The 20,759-nt window shown below is 44.1% G+C and overlaps 1 protein-coding gene across 1 annotated transcript in view; it reads right to left on the bottom strand.

Annotated features, from left to right (window-relative positions):
• LOC135821841 (uncharacterized) overlaps positions 1-20,759 on the bottom strand; it is a 40,704-nt gene that overhangs the window by 14,400 nt on the left and 5,545 nt on the right. The window contains exons 3-5 of the mRNA XM_065334839.1: positions 13,988-14,063; positions 9,717-9,785; positions 2,837-2,962 (exon numbers count right to left, since the gene is read on the bottom strand). Of these exons, the coding sequence (XP_065190911.1) occupies positions 2,837-2,962; positions 9,717-9,785; positions 13,988-14,063 (271 nt within the window). The remainder of the gene's footprint in view (positions 1-2,836; positions 2,963-9,716; positions 9,786-13,987; positions 14,064-20,759) is intronic.

Below are 20,759 nucleotides of genomic sequence, written 5' to 3'. Positions count from 1 at the left end.
AGGCTGCATTTTGCTGAAAGGTAGCGGGCAAAGCTCTCTGCTTTGTCCTTACTGGTGGTGAGCTCAGCGCCGTTTTCCTCCTTGAGGGTAGGGATGTCATGGCTACGTCCACTTCCACTGGCACGCTTGACAGTGGACCACCATTCACGACTTGATAAACCACTTCATGTAGTAGTGAGGTTTTGCATTCCGAAATTCGGCAAAATGATTCGGCACGCGAGAGCGAGGTCGAAAATGCACACGAAGATTCGGCAGGTTTATTCGGAAAAAGCTCCGTTTGCCGAAATATTTTCAGATGAATTTTCTTGTAGAAGAGCGATAGCGCGTGATTTATTTAAAAAGGTTTCTTATCTCGGCATGGCTTCGCAGGCATCTTTGGCGACATCGGCATCGTCAGCTAACTCTGATTGCTCCTCACTGCCTGTCTACTCTCTTTCGCCTGGAGTGTCCTCACCGTCATCTGTGTGGCTGAAAAGACTATGGCAATACACTTAAATTCGATTTGGCCATGGAGTTGGTTTTTCTGAGGCGACTGAGGAGGCAAGTTTGGCCTTTGACTCTTTGGACGATCAAAGTTCGTTGAAATCAGCAAGAAAAGGAGCACAGGACAGGACGTTGCTGATGCTGGGGCTCACGAAATGAAAACACATCATTTTCGACTTGCGAAACAAACGTTGGTGCGAAAATTCGACATTTTGATGTTCGATAAATGACCAAAGAATACCGAACTGAAATTCGGAATGCAAAACCTCACTAGTGAGTAGTGTGTCAGCTAGAGACGTGGTTCGGTTTAGTCTATAGTAGAGCCGGTAGAGGAAAGTAGAATCTACCCTTTTGAGTAGAATAAAAAAATAAAAAGAACACTACCAAAAGAAGTAGTTTCTACCCAAATTGTAGATCAAAACGGAGAGATGGCCAAAATTTGAGCAGAGCTGACATTGTGCCACTCAGCCAAAGTCTTGTACTAGCAAGTAATTTAGTTTGCTTCCACATCAATCATCACTGCAACTGTTTGCCAAGTTTCTTCATCATTCACACCAACTGCACCAACTCTCACAGCTGTAACAACAGGACCGGCACTGCGACAAGTCATATGATTGTAACAATTGGAAGAGAACATTATCAGAGCAGTCAGACAACACAGACATAAGTCACGCAAAAGCAAGAGAGGATTTCTTCTGCACTCATAGCCGTGACTGCACACACACACACACACACACACACACACACACACACACACACACACACACACACACACACACACACACACACACGCACACACGCACACACACACACACACATACACGTGCTCGCACACGCGCACACACACACACACACACACACACACACAACCTGTCCTGTGTCAGACTCCTTGTGGAAACGACCTTGCACTGGGCTAACTTGTGGCATTGTTGCATCTAGACCTGGGGATATATTCCTGGATCTAGGATGGATCAGTGCTGGCAGAGGTCTGCCAGCTAATAAGAGCTTCATGCTATATGCCAAACTGCAGCAAGATATAGCTAACGAGGAAGCAGCCGAGTAAAAGGCCACAACAACCAAAAGCCAGCTCAGCTACGTAGCTCGGCAAGGCTATGAGCAAGTTGTCATTGGCCACAATTCCGAGGTTATGTGCAACCAAACTAAGCAGGAGTGACATTGTGTGACTGGACTGAGAATTTCAGATCACAGGCAGTTACTGACTCCTGCTCATTCCCTTTGCCTTCATTATCAGGTAGCTCACTCAGACTTGCACAGCTTCTTCAGTTCCATTGTACTCTGAGGACTCAGCAAAGCTCAGCAGCAACATGAAACATCGAACATTTCATGGGCTCGTACGAGACAAGCTCGTGAAGAGAAACAAATGGCACGTCAATAGCTGCACCTTTAGAGATGCATGCCATGCAAGCTATGATGTGACTTGGTTTGCTCGCTGAGCAAGGCTAAGAGAGCATCCATGCGGAATTCATCTCTCTCTGGAGAAGCGTTTCTGGCAGATTCCTGCGCCCATGAAAATTTCGAAGCAATTGCCACGCAGCACCTAACAAGAACGCTGCCCGGGTCCAGGCCACTCAGTCGCCGCAGCTAAGGCATCGAGGAAAGCGGCAGCCATCGTGATCCTTCTCTTCATACCATGGTCATGTCAATAATCAGTGACTCTCCGGCTCTTTTCAAGTCGGTTCTTCTTCGCCCTCTATATCTCGTCCTGTTGCAATATTTTATTTTACTTATCTGTCTTGCATGCACTTCACGTTCGGTCAGGACTCTGAAACCTCGATTTACCTAAGGTCAACTACTTGATTCTACTTGATTCAAAAGGATCCACCTGAAACCATGCCAATTACATAAATCGAACGTGTAAAGTACAAATTTGCAATTTATCAGTAAAATCGCCGCCATGTTATTCGATGGCCGCGGCTGAACGGCCGTGAGACCTAGCACTGAAATCCCTCCACATTTCAACCCAATGTAGATTATTTATTTGGTGCTTTCTGCCGTAAGTGTCATTATGAAGTTGTCTGATGAGTGGTTTCGCACGAAACTCGGAGTAACAACGAATTTCTTGGCTATCCGTCGCTTGACAACTTGTGTGTCATTGCTCTGTCTTTTTGACATTGAGCACCCTCTCCGCAGCTGTGTGGAACCAGATCTTACTCTATCCATATAATATATACAGATTGGGAACATATGCAGATTTAGTACACAACAGAGGCCAAAAAGCTTTCTTCGTTACTCCGATTTTCGCAGACACTTTGTGTACAGATTGAGTTTATACATAATTATATCCTCAATCTGCGAAATAATTATATCTGCATTTTAAATCCCTGTCACTTACAGCCTGTGGCTGGGCCTGGCAACTCGCAACTATAGCCACCGTTGGAGTTTTTACAAGACAGTGGATAGGGATGCTTCAATATTTCCTGATCACAGATGCCCTCACGCGTGGTACACTCATCCACATCTGAGCCAAACAGAGCAAAAAGAGACAGAAGTTGCAGTTTGGAAGTGGGGATAGGCGTCGGAAGATATTTTTGTTTGGTTTGGCAAAGATTGCAGCAGATGGGCGCCGGAGGAAGCTCCCTGGGCACAATTAAGCCAAATCTCGCTATTTGAGAGCAGATGCCACCGTTTCATGATTACAATGCCACCCTTGCGCCCATAACGTGGTAATAATGATACAGCAGATATATAGCTCACAAGGCTACCTCAGACCCTTTTGTAACCGCTTCACGACGGCCAAGGCACCAAAGACAAGCAAAACGAGTGATTTCTACTGACAATTTTAGGTTTTTTTGTGTGTGCAGAAAGATAGCGTTATTACCCTAAAATTGTTCAAATAATGTTCTTTTGTGTAGTGTGGCAACGTTGTCACCTTCTTGTTTATTATTGTTATTATAATCATTCGTTCTCACTTTTTTGTTTTTGTTGCTGATACACACTTGTCACGCTTAGTTCTTACTTGTATACCCTTGTTTTCTGCACACTTTTGTGAGAAATCGCACCTCGATATTCCAGTGCTATCATTGTATCGTGTCACCCTACCTTGATTGCTATATTATTTCCTTTAGGTTATTTCTTGCATCATCTCCATCGCTTACATTGTTAATACAGTAATCCAAATGTCGCTTCAGCTCGTCCTACTTATTGCCATAGTAAAATGATTGTCTCTTCGTCGAATTTTTAAATAATAATAATAATAATAAGACAGAATGGACGAAAAGAAGAAAAGGAAAAATTATATGAAGACAATTTCATGGAGTCAGAAATAGAAAGACAATAATTTCATGCAGTCAGCTATATGAAAAAAAAGGTACGAAAAATCAAACAAATTAAATTCCACCAGCACTCTTGACCACCCACCCCCTTTTTGCCTGAGGACGGATGTTATAATTTTTCGAAAAATACGGACGACCCCTAATAATAATAATACTCATCAACCGGCGATGGAAGTGGTTTCGGTTACGAACTGCGGCAACTAGCTCGGGTGTTAGCCAGAGGTCCACGCCGATGGATCAATGGTGCATGTAGATCCAGGGTAGATATGATAGAGGTGGTAAGACTCTGCATAGGGTTATCAAGATTTCCGGTTAAGTACAATTCCCTAGTTGATGGTTCAAGTCCTCATTGAATGCGTTCCAATTTATCCGATGGAGTCGCCTACCTTGGCTTTTGGCGGCTGGGTGTCCAGAATATGCCTTTCTCTTGCCAAAGCCAGGCATATGGGCCAAGATAGCATTATTATTTTTATTATTATTATTATTATTAGAGAGCGTGTGTGGGCAGGGTTACGAAGTCTGAAGAAAATGTTGAACAGTCTCTGCTGGGATGACGACTACACCATAGCTCAGTGGTTAGAGCATCGCTGGCTACAAGCGAGGGTCCCTGGTTCGAGTCCTGGTGGTGACAGTCAATTTTTTCTTCAGACCTTTCCTGTTAGTCTCTTTCCCTCAAACCAGTTAATATTATTATTATTATTTAAAAATTCGACGAGGAGACAATAATTTTAATATGGCAATCAGTAGGACGAGCTGAAGCGACATGTGGACTACTTTATTAACAATGTAAGCGATGGAGACGATGCAAGAAACAACCTAAAGGGTAAGGAAAAATACATGTAAGAAGAAAAAGGGCAATGGAAAAAAAGATGATTCGAACAAGTTTTCGTACAACACTCTTCAGGAATCACCGTTGTACTAAAGAACAAAATGAGAACAAAGGAAATAATATAGCAATCAAGGTAGGGTGACACGATACAATGACAGCACTAGAATATCGAGGTGCGATTTCTCACAAAAGTGTGCAGAAAACAAGGGTATACAAGTAAGAACTAAGCGTGACAAGTGTGTATCAGCAACAAAAACAAAAAAGTGAGAACGAATGATAATAATAACATTAATAAAAGAAGAAGGTGACAAAACACATTTAGGCACAAGTGGCAACAACGTTGCCACACTACACAACAGAACATTATTTGAACAATTTTAGGGTAATAACACTATCTTTCTGGACACACAAATTCGGCTTATGAATGCGCTGACAAACAGCTTCCAAAACTTGTAACTGCAAAAGATAACCATGACGAGCACGGCACAAAACAGAAAAACAGGAATCAGAATAAGCACGACAACAGTCAGTACTAGAAACCAAATGATTGTATACTGAAGACTTGTTATTACGAGACGGACGCACACAATCTCGACTCACGCGCACACAGTCACACTCACTCTCACCCTCACTCAGCTCACCTTCTCCCTCACTGTCCGAATCAGAACCTGCTCCGTCATCCACTGCGGTTTGACTCTCCTCCTCACTTGCATCGTCCTGCGTCTCACCTTCACCACCCACGCCAACCCTGAATGCCGTTGCCTTCACGTCGTAACGATGATGTGGATACTCCATGGGTATCGGAAGCGGCGTTTCGTCATTTGATGCTGTCAGTTACAACTGGTGTCGAATTTTCGTTCAACGATGTGATGTACAAGCAAGTAGATGGTGTGGCGATGGGATCTCCTCTTGGTCCCGTCCTCGCCAATATATTCGTTGGTTATTGTGAGTGCAAGATTGATGAGTCGCTTTGGCCCGCGTTCTACGTGCGTTTTGTTGACGATTCGTTCACGCATTTTGACAGTTTTGAGAGCAGTGAATTGTTTCTCGATGTGCTCAACAGCCTACATCCTTCCCTCCGCTTTACTTGTGAGCACGAGCAGTCTAGTAAGTTGTCATTTCTAGACGTGCTTGTAGAGAAGACTGGCTGTGAAATGTTGACTTCTGTGTATCGTAAGCCTACGTTCACCGGTCAGTACATTGCCTTCGATTCATATTGTTCGTCTCAATACAAGGTCAACTTAGTTCGTAACCTCGTGGACCGTGCGAAACGTATTTGTTCGCCCAGTAAGCTGCAGGCCGAGCTCGATTTCCTTCGATCTGTTTTCTTGAAGAATGGCTATCCGGAATTCTTGTTGCGTAAGTTTCTGTCCATGGAGCAGAAACCGAAATCGGTGCTGATTGGTCCACCTCGCTGTCCCGTCTATCTATGTTTGCCATGGAAGGGGCAGGAATCGATCAAAGTGTGTCACGCAGTCAAGTCTATCGTCCGTCGTACTTATTATGCAGTACATTTTATGCCAGTCCTCACAACAATGCGTGCGTTCACGGTGCGGAAGGACGTCCTACCAACCCTCCACCTCAGTCATGTTATCTACAACTTCGAATGCCGACATTGTGCTAGTCGGTATGTTGGTAGGACTGTTCAGCACCTGAACGCACGTATCAAACAACACACTCCACTTCACATCCTTCCACCCAGTGCGCAATCTGAGAGGCCCAAACGCGGGAGGCCTAGGAAAAACCCATCACTTAGACGGCAGGATAGTTCCCTGCCGCTGTCTGCCGCTCCCCCTCTGACATCTGTGTTGGACGGGCTGGAGCTTGGCAGCTCTTTGGAGGTGCGTGCGGAACCGCCACTGGTGCAGCCCTCGGGTGTGCCTAAGTCTGTGCCTCTGGGTGCTTTGCATGGGGCTGTGCCTCGAGTGGTGATAGCACCTCTGCCTCCCCCTGACCCTCCTCCTTCGAGGTCTGTGTTGGTGGGGAGCACCCGCGGCGGTCGATTTGTCCCACCGGAACCAGAGCTGGATTCAACAGAAAGACCAACAACCATGGCTGCAACAACAACACCAGCTTCACATCCAACAACAACACCAGGTTCACATCCAACAACAACAACAACAACTAATCCACAAAACAAAGCAGCAAATGACAGACCACGGAGATCTACAGCAGATTACAACCGGACCTATGAATTCACGGTAAAAATACAAAGGAAACAATCGGAAAGGACGACGACTGACGTGAAGGCAACGGCATTCACGGCTGGCGTGGGTGGTGAAGGTGAGACGCAGGACGATGCAAGTGAGGAGGAGAGTCAAACCGCGGTGGATGACGGAGCAGGTTCTGATTCGGACAGTGAGGGAGAAGGTGAGCTGAGTGAGGGTGAGAGTGAGTGTGACTGTGTGCGCGTGAGTCGAGATTGTGTGCGTCCGTCTCGTAATAACAAGTCTTCAGTATACAATCATTTGGTTTCTAGTACTGACTGTTGTCGTACTTATTCTGATTCCTGGTTTTCTGTTTTGTGCCGTGCTCGTCATGGTTATCTTTTGCAGTTACAAGTTTTGGAAGCTGTTTGTCAGCGCATTCATAAACCGAATTTGTGTGTCCAGAAAGATAGTGTTATTACCCTAAAATTGTTCAAATAATGTTCTGTTGTGTAGTGTGGCAACGTTGTTGCCACTTGTGCCTAAATGTGTTTTGTCACCTTCTTGTTTATTATTGTTATCATTATCATTCGTTCTCACTTTTTTGTGTTTGTTGCTGATACACACTTGTCACGCTTAGTTCTTACTTGTATACCCTTGTTTTCTGCACACTTTTGTGAGAAATCGCACCTCGATATTCTAGTGCTGTCATTGTATCGTGTCACCCTACCTTGATTGCTATATTATTTCCTTTGTTCTCATTTTGTTCTTTAGTACAACGGTGATTCCTGAAGAGTGTTGTACGAAAACTTGTTCGAATCATCTTTTTTTTCCATTGCCCTTTTTCTTCTTACATGTATTTTTCCTTACCCTTTAGGTTGTTTCTTGCATCGTCTCCATCGCTTACATTGTTAATAAAGTAGTCCACATGTCGCTTCAGCTCGTCCTACTGATTGCCATATTAAAATTATTATTATTATTATTATTATTATTATTATTATTATTATTATTATGTGTGGGTTACAGTGAGGGCTGCGTCCCACCCGCCTGTGTGGATTCATAGGAAGTGTGAGTTATGAAGTCTGAAGAAAATGTTGAACGGCCTCTGCTGGGATGACGACTACACCATACCTCAGTGGTTAGAGCATCGCTGGCTACAAGCGAAGGTCCCTGGTTCGAGTCCTGGTGGTGACAGTCAATTTTTTCTTCAGACTTTTCCCGTTAGGACTCGAACCTGGGACCCTGCTTGTCATGAGCAATGATCTAACCACTGAGCTATGGGACCAAGCTGAACCTAGAAGGCGCTGACAAGTTTTTCACTCCAAAGGCAGCTCACAACACGTGCCACACATACTGATGGCACTTGGGTCTTTTTCCCTCCCCCAGGGGACCAACCACGGTCAGTTTCTGGAAACTACCAGAGGTGAAAGAAAGTGATTAAATTTGTAAAGGTTTGGGAGAACTTCAAATTCAAAGGATCAGTCGGGGAAGTGAACTGCCTGAAAAGAGAAAAAAACGCCAGACCCACCAGAACTCAAACCTGGGACCCTGCTTGTCATGAGCAATGCTCTAACCACTGAGCTATGGGACCAGGCTGAACCTAGAAGGCGCTGACAAGTGTTTCACTCCAAAGGCAGCTCACAACACGTGCCACACATACTGATGGCACTTGGGTCTTTTTCCCTCCCCCAGGGGACCACCCACGGTCAGTTTCTGGAAACTACCAGAGGTGAAAGAAAGTGAGTAATTTTGGAAAGGATTGGGAGAACTTCAAATTCAAAGGATCAGTCCAGTTGCCACCTACCACAGTCCCGGTCTTCGGGTCGCTGCGCTTGGCTTTTGGCAATACAGACAGACTGGCCAGATTCCCACTTCCCAAAAAAAGTCAAACACATCGCGATTCAAAGCGCTAGTCGCGATAATTTTTCTTTGGTGCCTCCTTGGATCTTGCCATCACAACCTCCCAAGAAAAGTAAGTTAGATACCGTGATTGGACTGGGTTTTACCTGTCCAAAAGTGCGTCGGAGATAAGGGACAATATCGATGCGCCGGACTAAGTATTATATCTCGTGTTCTCGAACACTTTGTGAAAAAGCAGACCGTGGAATATCTCACAGCGCATGCGCTTTATCTGAAGACTCAGTTTGCGTATTGGAAGTGTCACTCGATGGAGGATGCACTTGTGCTTGCCGTCAACAGGTGGGTGCTTGCACACTCAAATCGCCGCTTCACTGGCATAGTCATGGTAGATTTCATGGTAGTATGAGTAAAACCTTTGATCGGGTGCAGCATGAACGACTCATCTCTGAGTTGCACTCCCTTGGTATCTCTCTCAGTGCTCCACAATGGTTTTGTAGCAATCTGACTGAAAGAAGTCATCAACTTCGGGGGACAAACTCTCCTCATCAGTGCATTGTTCCTGTGGTGTGTGGTGTGCCACAGATCAGTGCACTTGGTCCCTTGGTGTTTGTTCTATACACACACCACTATGATGCCATCCCGCCTGAAAAAGTCATCCATCAAGGGTTTGCTGATGACAGCGATCTCAACACTGTGTGCCGACAGCTTAGTGCAGCTGCCACTTCTGTAACAAAATATGGTCATCCAGCCCCGTGGGCAGAGAGCTGCCATTCCTGATGTATGCTGTTTTCAGGATGCACTCAAGGTTGCCCCTACTGCCAAGTACCTTGGGGTGGTCATTGATTGCGAACTGTCATGGAAGCAGCATGTGGACAATGTGACTTTTGCATCATTTCATAGAATGTGTTTGTTGCAAGTCAGTTTGACAACAAGTAAGCTTAAATCTGGTTGTGCTGTCGAAATGCCTTTGGGTAGAAACATAACAAACATCTTCTGGATAATAGTACTTACCTTTACATTCCGGTTCCCACAAAAAATGCTGTCTAAAATTAATAACAGTCCTTCCAATGCTGCACTCAGGAAAAAGCAGACAATAGTACTCACCATCACAAGAAAAGTCATAAAGTATCCACCAGCCCACCAGCTTTCCCTTTGGGCAGAAAGGACTGTATTCTGTAAAGATCAAAGTATGCAGATGTGCAGACACATAGGGTATTACAGACTATTCAGTTATATTTCATTGGACACGAGAATGAGCTCTTGAACATCTCTAGAACTCACAGAAATATTACCAGTCAGTATAATTTATTGTAATAACTCTTTATGAACCTCGGATGTTGAGCCGGTGATAAAAAGAGAAAGGAAAGGAGCACATGGATCCGAGTTAATAGCAACCACCTACCTGTAACTACTGTTAAACCGGAAAGTCTAACGAGTAACAGAGTCTTATAGGGGAAGTTAAGGCAAAAATTTCACCAGTTGTAGTCTTCGGGGTGCTGAGTCGAATGGCCGTGGTCCGAGGAAGCTGATATGCTCCCTGCCTACTTTAATCCCAATCAAAATCGCGCACTTCCACCGAAACTGGGTGACTGCGCCCTACTAGATGGGGATTTGTATGCAAAATGTCACTAAAAGCGCCATTTTGTTGTAGTCTTTTGGACGCTGAGTCGACTGGTTTTGGTCCGAAAAGGCTGCGATGCAGCGTTCCTCCTTTATTCCCAATCGAACATGGTTGAACAAGCGGTCACGTGCTCCTGCGTACACCAGTCACCTGGTCACCGTGCCTGCAGGGTACAACTTACTAGCCTGTTTGACCTTTTTTGGGTGCAGTCCTGTCACTCGGGTTGAACTCGAGTTGAACCTTGGTGTGAAAGTTGTCGCCTGCTGGCGTGGTAACCAGGTGATTTGGGCACCCAGGAGCACGTGACCGCTTGTTCAACCACGTTCGATTGGGGATAAGGGCCGAACGCTGCATCGCAGCCTTTTTGGACCAAAACCAGTCGACTCAGCATCCAAAAGACTACAACATATGGGCCAATCGCGGCCATCTGTGCTTTTATAAGAACGAAATGGCGCTTTTAGTGACATTTTGCATACAAATCCCATCTAGTAGGGCGCAGTCACCCAGTTTCGGTGGAAGTGAGGGAGTTCGATTGGGATTCAAGTAGGACGGGAGCGTCTCAGCTTTCTCGGACCAGGACCATTCGACTCAGCACCCCGAAGACTACAACTGGCGAAATTTTGATTTTTGTCTTAACTTCCCCTTTACTGACCAATTCATTTTTGTTATTTGAAAAATATGTTATCGCTAGATGTCTGTGTAAAGATGCGCACACAGATGGGTGGCCACTTAGCCATCGTTAAACTTTCTGCACGTAATCATGCCAAAATTACAAAAACGTTGAACATTTTGGTCGTTATACTTTCCGGTTTTACAGTAGAGGATATACAGTCAGAAACAATTGACCTTCATTTTTGCTGAACGTTTTGGAAGCCGTATACATCCACACAAAGAAACCCAACCTTTGCAAGCAGAAGCAGAAGCAAATTAAATTCACTCTTAGGCTGTTAGGTAGGTCGTCAAAACCTCGTTAGTTATGTCCAGTGGTTGTCTCTTGTTGCCCCACTACATGTCACGCTTATTGAGTTTTCTCGCACTTGCACCTTTGCGTCCTTATTGCTATGTGCATAGGTCACGCTTTTTCGCTGTTTACTTTAGCTATCTTCTTCTTTGCGCTGTTTTACCACCTTCTTACTGTACTTAATTCACTGTTCCTGTTCCTTTTCCTTTGCCTGTATTGCAAGTCTTGTGAAGCCAAAAACCTTCAAGATGTTCGTAAAGAGCCTGAAGTGTGTCCTTTTTATGAGTATTATCGCATTTCTGTCTCAGAGGAAACTGTATTCTTTGTTCCCGTGGGACTTTAGCTTGAACTGATTTCCGTTGCATTTACCTTTTGATCTTTGGTCTCTCCCTTGAACTCCCCCTAGAACTTTCCGAGCTGGAAGGCTGTTGGTTATCGTTTCGGAGAACAATCCACTGAGAAGGTTTGTTTGCAACGTCAAATCTCCGGATGAAGCCGGACGGGTTCAGATGCACGATTTTCGGAACTGGACCAAGCCAGCTTCATGCATAACACCTTTGTCGACCGGCTATTATGCTTGTAAAGCCAATTTTGAATGCGAAATGGTGTTGTAATGCCAGCATTATGCCACCTGGAAAAAAGGGACGATAATGCCAGCCATCATGCTAGCAATACCCGCCCATGCCTAGCTAGTTAACACGTCACCAAGAGTACTGAGGTGGTGACAAAGATACGTGAAAAGTAGGTGAAAAGTAGACGCTAAGTGAAAGCCAACAAATCATCACGGATGTCTAACGGACGTCTTACGTCACATTCTTCGAGAAGTACACTTGTTATGATGATTTGATGCAATTTTTCAGCGCTTCTTGTTGAAACGGATCATCATAGACACTTCAATGGTCCCCTGCAAGGCGATTCTCTGTTCACGTTTGCGGAAAGTTGCGAAGTAGTTCGTAAAAATGAAGAAAGTTGCTGTTGTGAACCCTCTGGTTTTCTTAAGTATCAGGAACGAACGACCACACGGCACGAGGACAACTATTAATTTTAGTCTCAACAGTATATTTTGACATCCATTTAATCTGTTGAGTCACCTTCACCATTACACTGCGCTCTTTAGCCGACTATACCCTCCTGCACACAACCACCATTGCGAGGATACTTCCGTGGACGATATTGATAAACTCGTTCAGAAAGCTGTTTCGCTAATACATAGCTCATCAGTGAAGGCAGATGTTGAATTATTAAAATATAGACCAAACTGCTATTATATAAGGTTTCCACATACAAAAGGTAATAACGTAATAAATCCATTGAATCTAACTAATGAATAACTCACACTAAAACCACCAGGTAGTTATAGCGTGAAAATGACAGTGTATATGAGAAAAGCATACACATACAACATACAACTACCGTAAAAGCCCCTGTATACGCCCACTCGAAATTACGCCCACCCTCCGTGTACACACCCAGTCAGGGGAAGTCAACACTTTTGTTTCAAAATAGCACCCATGCCCATGTAGACGCCCAGGTATGCCGGCAACACCAGTACATGTACAGGTACTGATACCCAATACTTACTGCTATCCCTATTCCCAGTATACGCCCGGTTCCAAAATAACGCCCATGCCCTTGTGTACGCCCAGGAAATCGAGGCTGCTATTCTATACGCCCAGGGCTTATGCACGGGCTTTTACGGTACAGCCCACACAGCAAACAGCACATAGTGCCTGTAGCGTATACTACGTCGTAAACATCAGCGGTACGGCGGAGTCGGGATACAACTGCATTGAAACGAACACAATGTCACAAGCGAGATGGCCTTTCACTCTTCAGAACTTGTGGTTTCGCAACAGTTGCGAAAGTTGCGAACTCTTCTATAACAACCAAAACTTGCGAAAAAAAAGTGGCAAGCATCTTTGGGAAAGGGCTAACCACAAGAGAGTTGAAGTCAAAGCTGGGTTACGTTCAGCCCTGTATCTATCATGCACAGAGTGCACGTAATGTTTACGGGTTCGTCACGTGATGTGAAGTTCTTGTTGCCCATTCTTCAAGGGTATGTACTGTTCCTACTGTATACTGTGGACCTTAACCCTTTCACCGTCAGACCATACATTTGTGGGTCGAATTCGACCCATCCTTTGAAATACTCGCACTGGAATGATTTTTTACGCACGATAGAAAATGTACTATCGATTCGATGGCGAATTTTCCAGGCTTTCTGTTGCAGAAATCAGCGTTGAGCTACGATGTAATGGAGCAGAGTTATCAAGCGCTGAGTACTGCACGCTTGTCACTTCCGCTGCACTGGGCGCGCGACTGACGTCGTCACGGGATTTCCCCATTTCTTCACGCGCTCTGTGACTGTTGCACGCGACCAACGTATTCCTCGCGAAATGCTCTAACTCTCAAAAAAATGGATCACTCTACGATGAAGGAGACGGCCATGGCGTTGAGACGACGTCGCTGCGATCCAGCGCTGGTTGTGTGACTGCTGAGGCGAAGAATGTGGTATCCTTGTGCTGGTCTCATCCAGAGGTTTCCAACGAGCCCAAGATTATAAAATCGAGTGAGTACAACTAAAGTTATGACCTGGCAAAGTTGAAATTTCGTTTGGCGTTTCAATGGATGAAATGGTTAAAGGGTTCAGCTGATAGAACTGTGGAATACTAGTACATGGACATTGAAGTATGCACATGGCAGGGTGTTCGATAAAATGGATCTGTGGGTGGGTGGACAGTCTTTAAATATAACAACAGAGAGTATCACAAACCCCGCATTCACGTCACATACTTTCAACTGCCTTAGGTTGGAACCCGTTGGTCAAGGTGCATGTTGCCAAGAGAACAGCTACGATAGCGAGTGATATCTGTAGCAACAAGAAATGGATAGTCACACGCGGATATTTACGTACACCGACCGAACTTCTTTGCGCATATAGAGATGTTCCGCATAACGTTATTACGTTAGTAAAAACGTAGTCGATCTACGGAAAGTCTTACGTACACTGCGTGCGGAGCTGTGTTCCACCATACAGAGTTTTAGAAGCACGCATATGTAGCTGCCCATGCCAGCCCGGAGCATGGCAGATTCCAAACCGAGTCGACCTGTGGAGAGAGTCATAAATTTGAACCCTAATCCACTTACGGAGCACCTCCATTATCAGAGCCCTGTTATATCGACGCACTGACAATTTTTCGTAAGTAGCTAAACTTTATGTGGTGCTGAACTTCTCTATAGACGCACCCAGATTTTTGTAGCGAAAGACAGACCCTGCTCTTGGAATAGAAGCCGCACGTCTCACTTACTAGGTCTAGCTCATCGCAATTATGGCTTATCTCCCATGCACTTTTTGACAGGCAAAAGCCAGTCAGATCGCTTTTTCTGACTCACTTTTGTGTTTGAAGTTGTGATGGCAAGATCAGAGAAGTCTTCTAAGAAAAAACCACCATGATTGTCGCGAGTAGCATCGCGCATGGCGGGTTTAGCTACACCAAGTAGCAAGCGGACGCACGCACCTACACCGCGAAAGAAGTTTGCAGATGTGAAAACGTCGGATCGCTGGAGGATTGTCACCGCGTACCTTGAGCTCTGCAAGGGCCGTGATCGCCTGCCACGAGGTTCCATGGCCAGTCTGAATCCGAATACATTTACTAAAAATTGACACAAATTACACATCACACGAAGCTGGTTTTTGAAAAATTGTAAGTCGTGTATCTGCCCAATTTCTTCTTTATGACTTGCACAATACACCAGTCTTCGAAAACAACACATTTATAGCAGGGTTAAATTCGGCCATATCCCAAAGTCAGAATTTGGCTCGAAGCGATACTTGTCACCTTTCGCAGATAATGGCTACAGAAATCTTATCTGCATGCTGTAGAGGCAATCAAATATCGATTTTCGGCGAATTCAATGCGCATCCGGCGAAAAGATTGGAGATTTCTTCGAAACCATTGTTTTCGGCCGATTTGGGAACTGCCTACAGTCCATTTCAAAACTATAGACGCGTACCTAGGCAAAAACCGTTATGCCAGCATCTATACCACATAAAATCTGTGATCACTTTGTGCATAAATTTTTCCAAATTGGGTGTCTGTTATCCAATCGTTCAGAATTTACATGAGAGTAATTGTGGAGCGGACCTGAGCAATATTCCAAAAACTTTCCTCAAAAAGTTCCAGCCAAATTTGAAATATTTCAAAACCCTACGCGTCTATAGTTTTGAAATGGACTGTACTCTATTCTCGTGTTCAACATTGATGTTCCCCACACAGTCTGCACACCACTACCGTATGCTGCTTGCTGCTCTGAAAATCCACGTTTCTGTGGTAAATGCATGTACAATGTGTCCTTTTTATGAGTATTATCGCATTTTTGTCTCAGAGGAAACTGTTTACAATGTATGAACGAGTAATTTGATTTATTCCCGTAGCTATGCAAAAGACGTTCAGTGAAGTCTGGCGCTAGCCAGGGTCCACAGAGCTTTAATCCCGTGTTTGTTTGTTTCTGCTTCCTGCATGCCTGGCGCTATCCGGTACCTGTCCCGTACCGTATCGTACCATCAAAGACAGCTGGCCACAATATTCAAATAGGGCTTTCAAATGCAAGATCATAACGTGAAGCAACTTGGAAGAATGAGTATGAATGCCTAGTGTGTCCCGGGAATGCATGCAGGGCAACTTTAAGTGTGTAGGGAGAATGCATGCAGGGCGATAGTGCGGATTCTAATTCTAGGTTATGTCTTGAACAAAAATATGGGAAACGAAACATTCAACATTCACTCCACACAACAACGGATCACGGTTGGTATTTTTTGGAGGGGTTTCATGTGCCCGAAATTTATTAATCATTCGAATCAAATTTTGAAACATCTGAGAGCAAAGTGATACTGTTCCAAGGCAATGATCAGGGAACAAGGGAATAGTGATAAGGTGAGAAACATTTTGAAGTCGTGGGCCGCGGTCACCCTGGGCAACCCGGTGCCAGGCCACCTCTGGGGGCATTTTGCGATGACAACCCGGTGTCATGTGTTTGCCCGAAGCTGCGGGCAGGCGATTGACCGCCAACCCCACATGCCTTCATGTGTACGAGTAATACTTGTACAGTGGGAGTGGAGGGTGGGGAAAACAAATTGTTGGTCAGCAATGACACACTCAGTTGCAGCACTTTCACCGGAAAGGGAACCTTGCATTTGTTGTCACACTAACTTGATTTTTTTCTGTTTCTTATTCTAATTATTGTTATGTTTGCGGGTTCGTTTACTGGTTGCCATGGCGCCTTTGGCTTGTTGGTTTCGTGAATGTTAACTACGGTTTGCAATGTGCAAACCTCCATTTATAACATCCCTATGCTTTTTTGCCTACATCATCAAAGTGGTAGACGGTGTCTTTTACCTCACTCCATATACACCCACACTCATATACCAGATCTCCCATGAAGTTTTCTAAGTATTTATCACTCTCTTATTATTGACCCCCACAGAAACTTGTGATCTGTAAGCGGTCAAATATCAGCATTTATTACATGTCAGGTGACCGTTTCCAGGTCTACAGCCAATCAGCGACCAGATAGAGCGGGCAATATTCCTCCATACAAGCCCGCTCAGGCGGTCCAATATTACACGATATTGCCCGGCATTTGACCCCATACACACTGTACACATACACATACAAGTAGGTGCGCATGTAATACCAGTTGGATACATGTGCCTCGTAGTTTTTCGTACCATGATCCCGAATTCCACGTGTGAAAGCAGTGTACGTTGATGAGTACATCAAATTAGGGAAGTATGCATGTAATAAATGTGTTATTAGCCTCGTAGTACGGGCAATACCGGCCACGATATCTGCCCTCACGGCTGACGCCGTTCGGGCAGATATCGGCCGGTATTGCCCTGATACTCGGCTAATAACACATACATATTGACCGCTTATATTGACCATTTATTAGAGAGGTTCCGGGGTACGATTTTCCGTGCCAAAATCCGTGTGGGCGCTACGGATTTTTTCCAGGCGTGCTCCATACGATTTTTCGGCACGGATAATCCGTGTGGACTGGCTTTCACACGAACCATGTTTCGTATGGAGATTTTGCGTCATCGGGTGCAGAAAGATTTTTCGCGTACAAATTTGGTACGAGAAACATCGATTTTCCGCGGGAAGTTTTGATTTCGATACAATTTTTAAAAATAAAAAGGCATGGCGCGGGAATGTGACGTGTTTGCGATCGTAACCTAGGCAATGACGGCAAACACATAAGTTCCGTACTCCGGAACATTTCACTGCTCGAAAACGACGTATAAAAATCCGTAGCGCCTCTACGGATTTTGGCACGAAAAATCGTACTCCGGAACCTCCCTATTAGAGAGGTTTTGCATTCCGAATTTCGGAATGATTTTCGACTGCTTTTCCGAAAAAAGCGCGTTCCGAAAAACGGAATTTTCAGTGTTTTGCATTCCGAAAATCTGATTCGACTTCGTTTCCAAGGTTTGCCATGCACAACTTGTGACTGGTCATCCCTGAAGTGGCGTCGTCAGATTCTGTCCTTGCTGTATTTTCATCATGTCTTTTACCAGTTTCCGTCTTTGCTAAGTCGTTTCAAATTCAATGTATCCCTTAGTTGTCGTCACCCGTCCTCTATAGTTTTACCTCGTTCTGGCGCCCATTTCCTTAAATCCCCTCTCTTCAGTTTATCTGTGGAATGGAACAAACTTCCAGAACTCATCCGCTGCGTTCAGTCCTCTGTCAATTTTCACATTGCTCTAAAGGCTCATTACTCTCAGCATAGATATTCTCTGACTGGAATTCCGAACTTTTCCGTTTGAGAAATTTTTTTTCCTTGAAATTAATCCTTGCTGGGGTTTTTTTTTCATCTAAATGTCCCGCTATTATCTGCAAAGGTGATTTCTTCCCTCGTCGATTTCTTTCCTGCTTTTATACCTCGATATTTAGGTAAATGTACTTGTTTCCTTTCTTCCCATGCTTCATCTTTCACTCTCCTCTCCCCATTTCCCCATTTTTCTTGCGATATTTATGTGGGAGACTTCCGTGATAAGCATCCATTTGCTTTTGGAGAATCCTTTTAAATAAATACAATACAATACAACAAAATGGAGAGCAGGGAGTCGTAAAATACCTGGTATTTTACGACTCCCTGAGCAGGATCAAATCCATGTGCACAGGTCAAACTGAATTTGGGTGCGGTTCGAAGACGAGGACGGACTGATGGTGGACCAAGTGATCCAACAGCTGAAGACGAGGTTGGCGAACTAGTCACGTAACTGTCTTGTACTGTCAGTAGGCTCAAAAGGAAGATAGAGTGTGATGGAGTGTGAGAAGATTAGTCAAAATTTTCAAATAATCGAGAGCAGCAGAAAGCAAAAATACAAAACTTGAAAAATACACTTTTTTTGTATTCAAATATGCCCTCCCAAACATGAAAGAGCCGAAAATCCATTTTCGGAAAACCATGCACTTTCGCCACCACACTTCCGAAAGTTCGACTACTTTTTCGACTGCTGCCGCCACATTCCGAAAATAATTCCGAAATTCGGAATGCAAAACCTCTCTATTATTGACCACCTAGCCCGAGGACTTAGAACTTTTTCCTCAACTTTGAACCCAAATTGTCAGATTCTCAGTCAAATAACTTGGGGAACATACTACAAGAGACAACTGAAAACTTCGGTTTACACAGAAGTAATGTCCAATGTAAACGGCATATGTACATACTATTATACTATTACAATAGTATTCCTTTCTTCCTATAGCAAAGCAAAAACAGTTTTAGGTATGCTATGTTGTGATAAATCTATTATTGCTCTCATAATCGGTCAATATATGAAATATAGACCTCGTAAAAGACCTCTACTTCGAACGAGTAAAAGACCGAGGTCCCCCGAGGTCTTTTACGAGGTCTATATTTCATATATTGACCGATTTTTTTCTAAGTTGAGGAAAAGTATATTCACTCCTTTTTGCTCTTGAGCTTGCGCATGGAGAGGTATAAATATATTATAACAAGGGACCTCGTGTATATCGAGAAATATGTATAGGATATTGACCAAGACGAGGTCTATATTTCCCATATAGACCGAAATCGAGGTCAATATCCTATTTATCACCATTCCTTTGCCATAACCCCAAAATTTGAACCTTTAGGAGCTATTTTAACCTTTTTAGTATAGCATTTGTACTATAGTGTACATAGGATGTTGCCTATTTTGGGTACAAGACTGTAAGAACAACAGAGTTCAGCATCTGCAGCACAGTGGCTGGGTGGTATAAGGGGTTGCTTGAGATTCATACTGTTGTGAGTTCGAATCCTGCTTGTTCTCTTCCTTTGTCTTCTTTCTTTCAATTTTTCTTTTTGAAGTGGAGAGAAAAATTCTAAGTCCCTCCAAAGTCGAAAGATTACAATGCCTAAGTGGTCGATACAAGCGGTCGATATAAGGCCAAGTAAAAAAAAAAGCTAGATGATCGTCCCCGTCCGCCCCAGTTTTTGTCAGCGCCCCAAGAAATATTTTATTTTTTAAATCGTGAGTTTTTGCCGAAATCGTTGGTTTTTTACCGATCGCGGATGCAGAAAACATGTGCACGCTTTGTTTAATACTTTCTTTACTATATGGACCACATACTACTAGTATATCACAACGTCAGTATCGATCTGCTGAAGAAAGAAAAAGAAAAAAAGAAAAAAAAAGAAAAAAAGAGAAAAAAACCTTGATGTTGTTGTGTACACTGTGTGCATGAGAGGGTAAAAAGTAAAAAAATAAAAATAAAATCCTCCCGCCCTCCCCGATTTTTCCAAAAAAAAGGACGATCATCTAGTAATTTTTTTTACTCGGCCTAAGCGGTCGATATTGCGGCGATATGGGTAATATAGGACCAGTCAAGGATCACGAGAATTAGTGGAGGTCGATATAGAAGAGTGATAAAGACCATTATCGCCTTCTTAGTATTTGACCCCACTAATTTCCCTGATACCTAAGCGGTCAAATATATCGAGTATTAGACTGCTTAGTCAAATACGCGATATATTTGACTACTTAGGGAGCATCTCATAAGTTCGCATTTATTTTGCAAACGTAACGCATTTCGAATAGACTTTACCCCCCTACCTCCCCCCTCTATTCGAAAGTCTTATCGCACATTTTTTTGTGTTTATCTACTGTACACGTCCATGCCCCATACTATGGTATGCTTATGTACATGATTGTACAGTCATGTACATTGTACATGGATATGAATGATTTGCTAGAGCGGTCGTGAATGGCATACAGTAGTACTGCATTTACTGAGTACAAGTACAATCAATGACAGGTACACGCACCGCAACATAGTTCCTCCACAACAACTGTACTGCTGTAAACGCTGGCCAGGTACATGGTTTGATCAGGCTGGTGTGACATTTGACACCTCTGAGTAGCCTGCATGCATGCAGTGCAAGGGTTAGCTGATCGGCAAACACAGGTAGATCTCCACCTAAACACACTCATTTGCTGCAGGGATCTACACGGCCGTCAAGAAGCGGCAACTTAGAAAGATGGCGTCGGTTCGAGATG

The sequence above is a fragment of the Sycon ciliatum genome, chromosome 7 (genome assembly GCF_964019385.1).
Source record: "Sycon ciliatum chromosome 7, ocSycCili1.1, whole genome shotgun sequence".
In the NCBI taxonomy this organism is placed as follows: Eukaryota; Metazoa; Porifera; class Calcarea; order Leucosolenida; family Sycettidae; genus Sycon; species Sycon ciliatum.
Note: the sequence above shows the minus strand (reverse complement) of the source record. Positions and strands in the feature narration are given on the sequence as shown.